The following is a 14,720-nucleotide window of genomic DNA, read 5'->3' as shown; positions in this document are numbered from 1 at the left end:
TTCTCTCAATCTACATTTCTGCCAACATAACCCCATGTTTGGTTAGAAAATAAACCGTTGTCGTTTTGGATAATCATTCCATTCCATGATCGTGACCCAATTGACGACATTCATATATTTCACTCCAGGCAGGTATTAAACAAAAATTTGAAAAAAATAAGCAATTAATTCGTAGTAATTACGAAAAATCCAGTTAAATGAGGAGCCGTTACAAATTGCGCCTCCAAAGAAGTCGCAACGGTCAGATTTTGCCCCCCAATTTCCTCCTCTGCTCTCCCTTCTTCCTTACCGTTTTGCATCACTCACTCCAAAAGTAAACCCTAATTTCGCGTTTCTGTGGATTTCGAGCGAATCTCCTTCTTCTTCTTCTTTTTTTTTTTTTGGTTCGTTCGTTTTGATTCACTGATTCGCGAATTATTCCTCGATTCGTATCCTCGATGGAGTCGACGAATTTGAAGAATGCTAAACCTGAGACTCCAGTGATGGATTCGATCAGGTTCGAATCGAAGGCTCAAGAGATTTCGAGATCCTCAGAGAATTCGAACCCTAACGTCTCACACGAGAGTCCAGCGAGAATCTCCGACTCTCCGCTCATCAAGTCTACCAAGTCGAGTAAACCTGCTCAGAAGAATCCGAAATCTAAGCTTAATCCTAGTCAGGCGGTGTTCTCTCCACGAAATCGCATTAGAGAGAGGAAATTTGTGGTGGTGAAGAAGAATTCGAGGAAGGAGAAGAGAGATTCAGCACCTATGGTTGCAGAGATTGACTGTAAGTGTGGATCTAAGACTAAAGGGAACTTGAAGAAATGTGTGTGTGTTGCATATGAAACTCTACGGGCCTCACAGGAAGAGTTCTTCAAAACTCGAAGCGAGTCGGAAGTAGAAATTGGAGAATCCAGCCAGAATGTGGAGGAAGGAGATGAAGTTGAAATCGGAGAATCCGATGAAACTGATGAAATAGGGGTTTCTTCGATGAAGAGGAGAAGGGAAAAGGTACTTGAAGAAGCGAGAAGGAGTCTCCCTGAATATGGCAAAGTGATGCATCTCGTTAAAGCATTCGAGAAGCTTACTTGCTTCCCGTTTGCAAAGGCAACATATAAGGAAGAAGGAAACCAAACGGAGGATAAGATCAAGAAAGCTCTGAAATGGGAATTGCCTGGGATGAGTTTGGAGCAGCCTAAGTGTCCAGAAGCTGAGACAGAACAAGTCACATGGAGTTCTTCATTTTCTCCATCTGATTTGGTCTTAACAGCAACCAATCTTGGACTAGCCCGACCTCATGCGCCAGTTTCTTCATCATGGGACAACAGGTATCCAAAAAAAAGATTTCATCAAACTATTAGCCATTGATAGTACGCATAATCAGTTATTTTGTCTTGTTACAGTGTTTCAAGTCTCAACTCAAATGGTGCCCGGAGGAGCAGAAGAAATGTATGTGTGTAGGATGCGTGACTTTACTTTGTTTTGTTTCCTTAGCTTTCATGTATATGCAGCATCTGATTTTATTTAGTCTCTTAGTGATTATCTTGCAATATCTCTCCCTGTATGGTTGATTTAGTGATAAGTTTGACATTTTATTTATTTATAACAGAGCTTGGATTCCTCCGCTTCAATGGGAAGTAGAAGATCGAAGAAGAAGCAGATGAAGGTCACTTCACCGAAGCCATTCAAACTGAGAACTGAGGTATTAACTTGGCTGATCAAATTAAGAAAACATTATTCGGGGTATGATTGAATAGATTCGTGATCTATCTACATCTGCACAGGAACGTGGGCGAATGAAAGAAGAAGAGTTTGCAAAGAAGCTACAAGAAATGACGATGGAGGAAGAAAAACAGAGAATCCCCATAGCTCAAGGTCTTCCCTGGACAACTGATGAACCTGAGGTGAGAACATCCTTTTCGCTTTATATTAAGATCAAGTTCTATTATACCAGATCATTTATAGAATTGTTTTGATATTGATGTAGTTTGGTGAAATTTACTTAAAAAAGGTTGTAGTAAAGTTGTAATCTATCTTACTATTTCTTGGTCAAACTTCCTGAGTAGATGATATTGTGCATTAAGTAAGAAAAGCTTTTGCAGAAGGTTAATTAACCATTCCAATGTTGTTCTCTGTTTCAGAGTCTTGTTAAGCCTCATGTGAAGGATATCACTATACCAGTAGACTTGAAGCTCCATTCAGACATTCGAGCAGTAGAACGTGCTGAATTTGATTACCAGGTAAAAAGACCTCGGTCGAGAGTTGTGCATGTTTCAGTTTCTGAAATCTAATCTGCATACGCAGAGTCTTCGTTCTCATGTCTTTCAAGCTGGCTCTGGATCATGAATTCTTAATTAAACCAGCATTGTTTCATTCTGTACCAGGTTGCTGAGAAAATAAACCTGATAGAGCAATACAAAGCAGAGAGAGAACGGCTGCGAAAGGTAAGAGACTCTATTTGCTTGTTATGAAATCATTAGTCTTTGGACTATGAAAATATGACACCAAGTTTATGGATTATGCAGCTAGCAGAAGAAGAAGAGTTGCGAAGGCTGAGGAAAAATTTGATCCCGAAGGCACAACCAATGCCGTACTTTGATCGACCATTTATCCCCAGAAGGTAAAAATTAAAAAACAGTGTTGGATTTAGCTTTCTTCTGGATTGATTGATGAAAATATTATCAGGCAGATCATTTATTTGTTGTTTCATTTGCTATTGAAGGTCTAACAAGCACCCGACCATCCCTCGAGATCCCAAGTTTAACCTACCACAACATAGAAGCGGACTCATGCATAATGGCACCCTTTACATTTTTAATAGTGATGTTTAACCTCTTGTAATACAACATAAGAGTAATATGCTTCTTGCATTGCACCTACCTAAATGATTGAATTTTGTTGAACTTCAAATAAATCAGATAAATAAGAAACAATTTTCATGTTAGATTTAAATGTCGTAAGCCACGCACAAAATTGAGAAAAAATCAAGAACAGAATGCAGGCCTCGTTAAACCATGTTATGAACTGAATTAAAGTGAACAATAATTTTGAATTCTATTAAATCGTCTGTTAGGTATAATTAGTTGCTTTTTATTTTGTTCTTTCTTTTAATACATCGGTGACAGACAGAAAAAAAAAAAACGGAAGAAGAAGATAAGATTTAGATGTCCAAAGCCACCAACGAAATATGAAAAATTTCTGAACATTATGAGTGCAGTCTTGAGCAATGAAATAGTTCTTAAGAGAAAAGATAAACACTAAAAACAGCACATTGGCATCAAAAGTAGAAGAAGAACTAAAAACAACATTCAGATCTTCAGGGTTCCACAGCAATACGTCCAGCAACCTGGTCCAAATCCCGTTGCCCACTGGAAGTGATTCTTCTTCCTCTGAATTAAACAAAAACAAAAACCATCAGTATCTTGTCATAAGATAGAAAGAGAAGGGGATTTTTTTAACAGAAAACTTAGTTATATTTACCCTTTGGTGTCAATCTCAACAATGTTCATCGTCTCCAACTGCTGGAGGATGTGGCGGGCAATTCCACCGCTGCTTTTGCAGAAGTGTGGTGGGCGACTACCGTTTCTCTTGCTCCCACCATAGATTCTACGGAAAGCACCGACACCAAGACCTCCCCTCAGGTAAACCTTCCTTGCCATAGATGCTGCAATATAACCGAGTACAACAGTCAGAATATGACTTTATATGAGTCGAGAGATAAAGAGACAAGAGGAAAATGGAGAGCTTACCAGCTCGGATGTAGTACCAATCTGGATCATATGGGGCAAGCTCTTTCAACTTACCGGTCTTCACAATGTCTGTCCATGTTGGAAGCTCGATCTGAAGCAAAACAATAGACATTAAGTTAAGAGTCCTAAGAAAAGAAGAAAAAAAAGCAATCAAGAAACATCAAACGATTATAGATGTCAGTCAATAATGGCAAAATGTGGAGCATGAGCTTTAATTATTGTTCTCAATGAATTCAATGGAAATATTAAGCGAATAGGTGATGACACGACGACCAATTACAAACATTGGAACTTGAGTTTCAATCAACTGATCAAATAGACACTATAGAAACACAACAAGAAAGATAAATTTGTGTATAAACAATGACAAACATTGACAGTTTAGCTTTGTTCTTCAGTAGCTTTAGGCAGATTGTATGAGAATTATTGAAGGCATTGCAAGACCTCAACACAACACAAATTATAACAATAACACACAGAACAGAAGACCACATCGCGAACAAACAGAAAACAGACATGTGAAAAAGTATTCTCATTTCCGCAACCATTCTCATTTCCGCATTAAAAACAGCTAAAATAAACTTATAATTCTCCTAATTACACACGAAAGAAGAGCACTAAGCAACTAACCTTCCCAGATCGCTTGAGATGAGAAGCGTAAGCCTTCACAAAGTCATGAGGGGAGACGTCCTTCACAGTTTTACCAGTCGCCATAGCTAAGAGATTAAGAAAGCTCTGATCTTCGTCTGGGGTTTTGCCCAACGCAAGCTGAATCTCTTCGTCTCTCCGCAAACGCTAGGGTTTCCAATCACCAATTGCAATGTCTATATATATGCTCATTATTAGTTTCGCTTTAGGGTTTTCTCCCATCCGGGTCTTAAACCCGACCCGTTCTGGGAATTATATTGATTAGGCCCAATTTACTCATACAGGCCAGCTCAATAATGGGCCAAAGTTTCTTATTCAGCCTTGTTGTCTCAGGTTTGACCTCGTGAAACGACACCGTCTCAGTGCTATCAGGAAAACGTCTACGTTTTTAGCATCGCTTAACCACTGGCTATTAGTTCGCATCTCGAGTCGTCGTCTCTGCCATTTTTGGGCAAACCCTAGAGAGTCAGAAAGCAGAGTCATCAGCAATGGCGATGAAGAATCTTCTAACCTTAGCTCGCCGATCTCAGAGGCGTTTGGCTCTGAATCAAGCGATACGAGCCTCCTCCTCCGTTTCAGCTCTCGATTCGGCGTCTGCCACATCTCCAGCGGCTCAATCCCCCACGCCGCCGATTCTCATGCCCTACGATCAAGCGGCAGAGATTATAAAAAACAAGATCAAAAAGCTCGAGAACCCGGATCAGAGATTCCTCAGATACGCATCGCCGCACCCGACCCTTGCGTCACACAATCACATCTTGTCAGCACCGGAGACTCGCGTCACCACCTTGCCCAACGGTCTACGAGTCGCTACTGAGTCCAATCTTTCGGCCAAGACCGCCACCGTTGGAGTATGGATCGACGCTGGATCTCGGTTCGAGTCGGATGAGACCAACGGGACGGCTCATTTTCTGGAGCATATGATTTTCAAAGGCACGGAGAGGCGTACCGTGAGAGCTTTGGAAGAAGAGATCGAAGATATCGGCGGTCATCTGAACGCGTATACGTCCAGGGAACAGACCACTTACTACGCTAAAGTGATGGATTCGAATGTGAACCAGGCTTTGGATGTGTTGGCTGATATCTTACAAAACTCCAAGTTTGACGAGGAGAGAATTACCCGCGAGCGAGATGTGATCCTCAGGGAAATGCAGGAGGTATCGTCTTCTTCTATAATTCAAACTTTCTCTTCTCTTCTCAATCTATCGTTTCAGTTTTCCGGGGACTTTAAAATTAAAACTTTCTTCTGTTATTGATTGTTGGGCTTAATCATATGTGTGGTCTGGTCGTCAAGTAAATATTTTTCGTGCATTTTGCATTCATTAGGAGATATTAGAGTATTTCGGAAATGCGGGAGGTATGTATTACTCGTGTGCTTGAAAATAATTTCAAACTTTGTGTTTGTTTCTGAGATTTCTCCACTTTTTTTTACATATAAAAAAAAACCTAACCTTCGGTTTTCCGGTGTGCCTAGAAATTTAAAATTCTGTCCCATTTTATCTTGTGCATTTTGCATTCATCAGAAGATACTGGAGTGTTTTAATACTATGTTTTCCTTAGATTTATCTGTGTCTAACTAAGCTGTAATTTATTTTAATTGGTGTAGGTTGAGGGACAAACCGATGAAGTTGTTCTTGACCATTTACATGCCACTGCATTCCAATACACACCTCTTGGAAGAACTATTCTGGGACCTGCTCAGAACGTCAAGTCGATCACCAGAGAGGATCTGCAGAATTACATCAAGACTCACTACACAGCTTCCAGGATGGTATAACCTGTTGTTTACTTCTTATCAATTTTGCAATCATTTGTTTGGATTCTTATGTTGGTTCATCCAAAACATTTTCAGGTGATCGCTGCTGCAGGAGCTGTCAAACATGAGGAAGTTGTTGAGCAAGTGAAGAAGCTATTTAACAAGTTGTCGTCTGATCCAACATCTACTACCCAACTAGTTGCCAAAGAACCTGCTAGTTTTACAGGTTCTGAGGTAAAGACACAACCCATATGATTGATTGTTCCTTTTCTCTTTATGCAGTATTTCTTCTTTCTAAATTTCTTGCCCATTGATAATTGTCAGGTTCGAATGATTGATGATGACCTACCTCTTGCGCAATTTGCTGTTGCCTTTGAGGGAGCATCTTGGACAGATCCAGATTCGGTTGCTCTTATGGTTATGCAAACCATGTTGGGTTCATGGAACAAAAATGTTGGTGGTGGCAAACACATGGGGTGAGATTTTAATTTCTGACTATAGTGTTTGCCATAGATTCAAGGAAAAGCATTGTTTTTCCAATATGTTGATGAATATTTAATATCTATCCGCAGATCTGACCTGACCCAGAGAGTCGCCATTAATGAAATAGCGGAAAGCATAATGGCATTCAACACCAACTACAAGGATACTGGACTGTTCGGTGTTTATGCAGTTGCCAAGGTTAACCCGTTAGCTTAGCTATTATCTCAAACAATGTTGAATTTCTCGGTATAAGCAGTTTCTTCTCATGATCGCCTCCTATCATATCTCTTTGTAACATATTTTAAGTTAATTTTTTCAGGCCGATTGCTTAGATGATTTATCGTATGCCATTATGAATGAGGTAACCAAGTTGGCCTACAGAGTTTCAGACGCTGATGTGACACGTGCACGGAATCAGGTTAGCAGCCAAATGTTTTTGCTCTGTTTCCCAAGATCAGCTTCTGCTAGTTACCCATGTGATATTTTTAAAGCATTTAATGATTTCTCTCGCTTTTTTTTTTTGATAACTCAAGGTGTGTGTAGAATATTTCAAACGCCAACTGATTTTAAAAATTCCTTTCAGCTGAAATCATCGCTGTTGCTTCACATGGATGGAACTAGCCCAATTGCTGAAGATATTGGTCGTCAGGTATGATATCAATCATCTAAAATCAATCTTATAGAACTTCCTGCAAAATCAGTCTTAGAAAACTTCATGAACCTTGTGCTATTTGCAGCTACTGACCTATGGGCGTAGAATCCCAACAGCTGAACTCTTTGCTAGGATCGATGCTGTTGATGCCAGCACGGTTAAACGTGTTGCCAACAAATATATCTATGACAAGGTAAGTTCAATCACTCTCGGTCTCTCTGTCTCTCTCTCCTCTTGGCTTCATTCTTTAGAAGCAAGAAAAGAAAAGATACTTGGGGTCTAGGCTGCTAAGAAATGTTCGTGATAAAGGGGATGTTTTTTTTTTGGGATTATGCGCAGGACATAGCAATCTCAGCCATTGGTCCAATCCAAGATTTGCCAGACTACAATAAGTTCAGACGCAGAACCTACTGGAACCGATACTAAGGCTCTGAAAATAACGGTCACAGAACCGCAAGGCTCGCCCACGGGTAGATTCCGTAGGCGGATAGAGCAAGAACGAAGTTGATGCTGGATTCATTATTTTTGTGTTTGCTGTTTACTGTAACCTTCATAAATCTCCCATCATCGCTGGTAAAATAAGTGTACCATTTACTCTTTATCTCTCTCATTCTACAGGAAGATGCTAGACATCCTCTGTTTTGTTTTATTTTATTTTTGTTCTCTTCAGAATTTTCCCATACTCACTAATAAGTTGTTGGATGTTGGTTTAAAACTTTAATTGGAAAACATTGTTTTCTTTCTTCTGCATTCGTCCGTATTTTTGTGTATCTTTTTAGATTTAGCTATTAATCTTTTTTATATAAAAAACATTGTGATAATATGCATTGTATGTTCTGAATTTGAATATACTGTGTAAATGCAAAAGCAAACAATAGTTTTATTAATTCACTAGTGATTTGATCCAGTTGACAAATTTGTCAAGATTCTCATAAGAAGTGCCATCTTTTGAAGCACTTTTAATCACAATCTCTTTCACCTTGATAGCTCGCTTTTTGCACTCTCCATCGACCCTCATGACCTCATCGATCTTCTTCTTCACCTCCAACCTTGTAAACTCTCCTCGTTCGTCTAGATCAAACCCTAAGCCAATCTTCCACACGTCGCATATATATGCTTTGTTGATAAATTGGTCTGCAAAATAAGGGATGCAAAGGAATGGTATGCCATTTTCGGCTCCTTCCAAAGTTGAATTCCATCCACAATGGCTCACGAAACATCCAATGGCTAGATACGAAAGCACCTCACGTTGCGGAGCCCATCTCACCACTCTGATCCGATCCGACCCGACTTTGATTGGTGGTTGTTCACCTGTGCTGGTGACCCACAAGACCGGTCTATTGAATCGACATGTAATAAACGTATTATCTATGAGTCATAAAAATAATGGGAGACGCACATAGCTAGGCTTAATAGAGTAAACTGGAACCACAAACCCGGTTATTTCCAAATTTTTTACCTCTTGGTTAGCTCTAGACCAATTGTTAGTTCTTCTAATTGAGCCTTGCCCATAAACCCAAAGCTCCCAAAGGCAACATATATCACCGAACCAGGAATATGCCGGTCCAACCAATCTAGACAATCTCGGTCCTGAGGTAAAAAGCTTCCCAGTGACGTGGACTCCTCTTCAAGACTATGATGAGCCAAAACAATGGGACCAATTGGTAATATATTTGGGCCTCCTATTCCAAACGCTGCCGTTTCTAGTTCATACACTGAGTTGCATAACAACCAATCCGTTGACTCGATTGACTTGTTGTTTTGAAGCATAAGTTGGAATATGTTCCTCTGTGAATCTTTGTTCTTCAGACAAACCCACACAAACTTGTCTGTTTCCATATCTGGCATCCCCGGAGATAGTTGAATTGTCTTATTTACCCTCGGAGTCCCTACAATTAGAAACGATAGCTACAACTTTTAATTAAAAAACATACCAAATAATACTGTAGCCACCAAAAACAAAAAATAATAACAACAAAACTTGAACTCAAACCATACACTGAAAAGGTGGATCTTACCATCACAATCAATGAGACCATCGTCGACTAGTTTCTGAATGCTAAATCCAAGAACCATAGACGCAGCCGCGGCGGGACAAAACGCGGCTCGTCTGATCCCAAACTTAGCCGCAATTTCAATTGCCCATCCCAAGCTCTGATCCGCCACAACGCAGCTAATGATCGTGCCACCGCTAGTTTCCGAGATCATGTTCTTGATCAATTCCTCTACTTTGGTTGGCATAAAACGCAAAACCGATTCCGACAACTTCCCGGGAATGTTCCTCTCTTCTGGTGAATCCTCTAAACCGTCGTGGATTGAAACAAGCTTGATCCGATTCGGGACATAATCACCATGGGATGATTTGGATATGGAGTTGATGATGCGATTGTGGTTAAACTCGATATTTACGAATGTGATTTGGATTCCTTGTTTTGCAAGGTAACGTGAGAAGCTCATTAGAGGAAGAATATGACCTTGTGCTGGGTACGGTATAACCATAACATGAGGCCTTCCCATTTTCTTTATTTTGAATTATTATCCAAAGAAGAGTTTTGATTCATGATCATAAGGAAAATTTGAAGATGACAGGATTCTTCTTAAAAGTGCTAATTGACTTTTGTCGTTTTTCTTTCGGAATCAAGACTAATTTGATACCAACAAGTACGACTTGTATTATAAGAGAACACAAAAAATATGACAACTCAGAATTAACTCTACGTCGTTAACCATAAAAACCATTTTAACCATTACATACTAGCTAGTCTCAGTTTTTTTTTTGGTGTTTGTCGCAGCAGCAAAATAATCTTGATACAAAACCAACTCTATAAACACTGAAAATTCAATAATTAACAACTTGAAGTCATCAATAGACCAGATTTAATTTAATCCCATCTCATAACTCATAAGTCATAACTCAAACTTTACATTTGGTTTGTTTTTCTCGCCACGATTTTGAATATTACAATATTTGACTCGGATTTATCAAGCCTTTGGAAGTGGTTTGCCACTCAAGAAATACTTGAACAGCTCAAAAGCAGCACGTGGCTTGAACAATGGTACCTCGTGACCTGCTCCTCTCACCGTCACGAACGTTAGTCCTTCGTACACTTCCGTCCACCCTCCGACCTAAAACCATAGTCTTGAGTTATATAATGCCATGTTTTATTGTTAAAACCGAAGATAATCAAACAATAACCGGGTTTTAGTTACATACCTGTTTCTTGACATACCAAGGATACCAAGGGACTTTGGTATTCAAACTAAGTCTTGCTAGTGAGTACCTAGTTGCCGTCACCGGTACAACGGAATCGACATCGCCACTAAACCATAACCAAAATAAAAAAAAAAAAATTACAAACACGGATAAACGATCGAGGGTATATTTCACGGTGATGTCATTGAAAACCGAAAATGACAGACCTAAAAACCCAAACCCTAATTCCACCGGTGATCATTTCCCGGTATATAGGTAGAACCGATGAATCTGTGTCGTTCCAATTCCTGTTTAGCACCTCACTGCCAACAAAAACATGTTCTAATTTTAATCGAGTTATTCGACAAATAAAACTAACATGATCTTAATTTTGGTAAAATGAACCTGCAAGCGGTCCATTTATATGGAATATTGGTGACGTTGGCATGAAGAGCTTTCTGAACATCAGGCCGGTTATAATAGATCTCTGCATATCTTTCGGTACATGGATCATACCCAGATATTTTCCTCAGTACCTACTCCCAAGAACCGGAAAAACAAATTTATACAAGAAAAAAGCCATAGAGAACTTGTAATAATACGAATCTAAAACATGGTATTGATCTGAAATGTGAATAGTCATCAAAATGAACACAAAAACCAGTGAACCGGATCCAAAAACAGAGGAGAGAGGGGGTTCTTACGGAGAAGGGAAGGTGAGGTAGGCGCATACTCCGGCGACCAGAAGAACCAGTGAAGCCAGAAGCACCACCGTCACTTGACTTGTTACAGGGAGGCTCATAGATGTTGTACTGATCGATGTTACCAAACTCCTGCTCCATCGCGTAAGAATAAAGCGTTTCGCATTCATCAGATTCCTTCTGGCGACTAAAATCGCAAGTGCTAACTAACTGATGATACGTCTTGTCCGAGATCATCGCGTGGCTCCACCAATACGACACCGTTCCGAGGTTATCATAGTGATTGTCCGTCACCGCGTTTCCCACCTTCCAATACGCAAAACAGAAATCGCCACGGTTTTAAACGCAAAAATTTGAGTTTTTTTTGGGAATGGAAAACAGAGGATTTTTTATTTCGATTATTAGATTACCATGATTCCTTTAAGATTGATCGGATTCTTAGATCGTTTGTTGTAATTCATGATTTCTCTAGCAAGCTGAGGGACATAATGTCCGGCGTAACTCTCCCCAGTGATGTAAATCTCACGGCGGTTGTATCTCGGAAACCGGCGAAGCCATTCGATAAGAAACTGAAGTGAATCCTTGGCTGCAACATAGAAACAGAGTCGGTTAATCTAAACCGTGATAATTTAGAGGGATTTGGTTTTGCATTAGTTATACCGGTACGAGAATCGCCGGTATTGAAGAGATCGGAGGAGCGGTTAGTGTAGGAGAAGCCGACGCCGGCGGGAGCTTCGAGAAACAAGAGATTGGCGAGTGAGTTCCACGCGAACTTGTTGAGATACAAACCGGACCCACCTTTGCTTATCCTGAATGGTCCAATCTCCTCCGACGCGCCGTACGCTACCGACGAACACCCCGGTCCTAATCAATATATTGCACATTTAATATTTTTAATTATCTATAAATTTATTTCAGAAGTAGCCCTTAAGAAACATTAATTGTAATGCTCTGTGTAAATTTGATAAATAAAGATAAGAATTTGATAGCGGTTGAATTTAAAAGGGGGAAAAAGAGAGACCAAAAGTTGGTTGTGTATTTAATAGTGTCTCAATGCTAGTTTGAAAATAGCATTTAATGATTTAACTTTTTCAGCAGGTACAAGATAATATTAGGAAAATGCAATGATCTATCGAATGCATGCATGATAAACTTTAGCGTTACGATTTACTTATCATTTACTGTATATGTGTGTATAGTAACTATATACATTTAGCATTTTTGTAAAGACAAGCTGTTGAATATAGGCAAATCATTATATATATTATATATATACTAATACTGTAATAGATATACACAACAAACATGATTGAATTTATTTGAGAAATATGGGGTCAAATAAAATGGTGAGTCCCCAGTAGTAGTAGTTAGGGCATTATTCCCATGCCTAAGTAGGCCAAACCCAAAAATAGTATTTAAATAAAAATTAAAAGGATAAACAAGCCCAGTTTCATGGATAAAAAAGTGGTTTATAAATAAAGCCTTTACAAGCTAACTTATTGAAAATTCAATCATTCAAGACGTGTGTGTGAACAGATTAGTTGGTGTGCTAAAATAGATCTAGCGAAGTTATAAAATGCTGCTGAGTAAATACACTTCAAAAAAAGGCGAAATGAAATAGATAACGTTTAATAGTTAATTATGTACCTCCGTTGAGCCAAATAACGAGAGGTTTTGAGAGAGGGAGGTGAGACGCTTCCGTGAGCCAATAGAATAGTGATCTTCCGACGGATTTATCGACGGTAACATAGCCGGAAAACTGCTCAAACGTGACGTTAGGCTGACCGGGAAGTGACGTAATCCTGTCCGCCTCTGCTTCCTTTTCTCCTCCTCCTATTTGACTTCTTCCTTGAGATGTCATTACAAGTGTGGCCATGAAAATGGTGAAAATTACGCATTTTGCCATCGCAATGGCCAGCAGAAGGAGAAAACAAATCTAGAGTGTGTCGGAGACTTTTGAGATTGGCTTCTACAGTTCTACCTTTAGCTTGTCTTAAATAGAGAGAAAGAGAGAGATAGATGAAAGAGATGAAGTGAGGAAAATATTTAATGACATAATTCGTACTCCATCATATTTACTCTCTTCCTTTGTCAACCAACAATCATAGAAACAAAATAATGGTGACTAAAATTAATAATTGTTTTACTTTTTGGCATTAAGAAAATAACGGTAAACATAGTTTTCTAGTTTCACTCTTAATTATGTTTCTTTAGCTAATTTTTACCGCCAGACCCAGTTTTAGTCATATAAATTACATAACAAATAAACACTTAACTTTTTGCCAATAAAACGCATTGGACCGTTAGCTCTAAAACTATAATAATATTAAAACCAAATAATAGCTCTTTTTTGTTTGTTTAAAAACGTTGGAGTTCTTTTGTTTCTTGACGTGGGTTATAGTTTATTGGAGAAAGGATAAGTAATAGCGATAAACTGGTGAATGGTGATGTTTAGAAATGGCCCACCAATAGTATTAGTGACAGTAACTTTCTGAATTTGGAAGAAGATACAATGATGAATTCAATGACACCACCAGCTTGTAATAGTAGTAAATACGTTATTTGATATGACAGAGCATTAAATCAATTGTGCGTGTACATATATATACACATGTGTATATGTGTATACCACTACCACATCGCCACATGCACGTACATACATAGGTCAAATTAATGTTTGACAGTTCAGTTGCTCTATTACAAATTTGGTTAGTGTTTTTGAAACGTACGATATTATTTAAACGAAAACTAAATACTCAAATGGAGTTTATAAGTAGGTGAAGCGATCAACAATGTTCTTTAATGGTAGTCATGTTTGTGAATAAACAGAATTATATCAAACTATATAGGTTACAATATATAGGTGAAGAAAAATTGAACCGAGACCCAATTAATCAAAATTTATTATAATCGACTTTTCTTTTCCATAACTTTACACACAGTACGTCACCAAAATCGTACTGAGCTGAAAAAAAAAATCGAATTTATCACATACGTTAGGTGAATTAGAAATTGGAAATTGTGTGAAAACCAATGTGATTTCTTTCATTCAGTTACCATAGTTCGTAAACCAACGACAGCAAAGAAAAAAAAAGAAGTTGAAATTGAACAAAAACATGCAACCCTCAAAACTGTGTAAAGCTATAGAAAAATTAACATGAGACGACCAAAAAATAATCTAGACATGATTTATTATTTTCTATTTTTACAGTTTTTTTAGTGAAGGTATACACTTACAGTATAGAAATAAAACAAACAAGAAACAAAACAGAAGAAATTTTGAATAGTTGGACCCATACAAGCAAATTGATGTCTCCACGTTGGGGGAAAAGTATTCTCTTTTTTTCTACTGATGAAAAATACTTACACCTTTGACCATCTTTTCATAGGTCATTACAATATTTCCCCCATCTGTATTTTATAGTATTATATACTTTACCCCAATATTTTTCTTTTCTTCTCCATAAATTAGAATACTTTCAAGCTCGCGTGTTTACAGGTGTGGTGAAATACATATTATCTATATTTTTTACCTTTTTGTTGTAATATCACATTAT

At 38.5% G+C, this 14,720-nt stretch overlaps 5 protein-coding genes across 5 annotated transcripts; 2 read left to right on the top strand and 3 right to left on the bottom strand.

Moving 5' to 3' along the window:
- Positions 1–437: 437 nt before the first annotated feature.
- LOC18023564 (protein WVD2-like 4) lies at positions 438–2,854 on the top strand. The gene is made up of 8 exons (XM_006408388.2): positions 438–1,309; positions 1,385–1,430; positions 1,591–1,683; positions 1,766–1,885; positions 2,123–2,221; positions 2,366–2,425; positions 2,507–2,601; positions 2,704–2,854. The coding sequence occupies exons 1-8, from the start codon at positions 438–440 to the stop codon at positions 2,810–2,812; spliced, it is 1,494 nt and encodes a 497-aa protein (XP_006408451.1). The 3' UTR covers positions 2,813–2,854.
- A 263-nt stretch (positions 2,855–3,117) lies between these two features.
- Positions 3,118–4,577, bottom strand: LOC18023563 (40S ribosomal protein S19-1). Its single transcript, XM_006408387.2, has 4 exons — positions 4,361–4,577; positions 3,731–3,821; positions 3,462–3,645; positions 3,118–3,370 (listed from the first exon to the last, which is right to left on the bottom strand). The coding sequence occupies exons 1-4, from the start codon at positions 4,442–4,444 to the stop codon at positions 3,298–3,300; spliced, it is 432 nt and encodes a 143-aa protein (XP_006408450.1). The 5' UTR covers positions 4,445–4,577; the 3' UTR covers positions 3,118–3,297.
- A 225-nt stretch (positions 4,578–4,802) lies between these two features.
- Positions 4,803–8,013, top strand: LOC18023562 (probable mitochondrial-processing peptidase subunit beta, mitochondrial). Its single transcript, XM_006408386.2, has 9 exons — positions 4,803–5,535; positions 5,985–6,149; positions 6,231–6,368; positions 6,459–6,610; positions 6,707–6,815; positions 6,937–7,035; positions 7,201–7,266; positions 7,355–7,462; positions 7,609–8,013. The coding sequence occupies exons 1-9, from the start codon at positions 4,867–4,869 to the stop codon at positions 7,693–7,695; spliced, it is 1,593 nt and encodes a 530-aa protein (XP_006408449.1). The 5' UTR covers positions 4,803–4,866; the 3' UTR covers positions 7,696–8,013.
- Positions 8,014–8,152: 139 nt separating this feature from the next.
- On the bottom strand, positions 8,153–9,830 carry LOC18023561 (UDP-glycosyltransferase 83A1). Its single transcript, XM_006408385.2, is given in 4 exon segments — positions 8,153–8,606; positions 8,729–9,158; positions 9,288–9,792; positions 9,795–9,830. Coding segments are annotated over 4 exon segments (1,425 nt in total).
- A 315-nt stretch (positions 9,831–10,145) lies between these two features.
- LOC18023560 (serine carboxypeptidase-like 25) lies at positions 10,146–13,139 on the bottom strand. Its single transcript, XM_006408384.2, has 8 exons — positions 12,811–13,139; positions 11,824–12,027; positions 11,574–11,749; positions 11,167–11,469; positions 10,868–10,998; positions 10,690–10,785; positions 10,484–10,589; positions 10,146–10,395 (listed from the first exon to the last, which is right to left on the bottom strand). The coding sequence occupies exons 1-8, from the start codon at positions 13,067–13,069 to the stop codon at positions 10,252–10,254; spliced, it is 1,419 nt and encodes a 472-aa protein (XP_006408447.1). The 5' UTR covers positions 13,070–13,139; the 3' UTR covers positions 10,146–10,251.
- Between the last annotated feature and the right edge of the window lie 1,581 nt (positions 13,140–14,720).

Source organism: Eutrema salsugineum, unplaced genomic scaffold, assembly GCF_000478725.1.
Source record: "Eutrema salsugineum unplaced genomic scaffold, Eutsalg1_0 scaffold_13, whole genome shotgun sequence".
NCBI lineage: Eukaryota > Viridiplantae > Streptophyta > Magnoliopsida > Brassicales > Brassicaceae > Eutrema > Eutrema salsugineum.
Note: the sequence above shows the minus strand (reverse complement) of the source record. Positions and strands in the feature narration are given on the sequence as shown.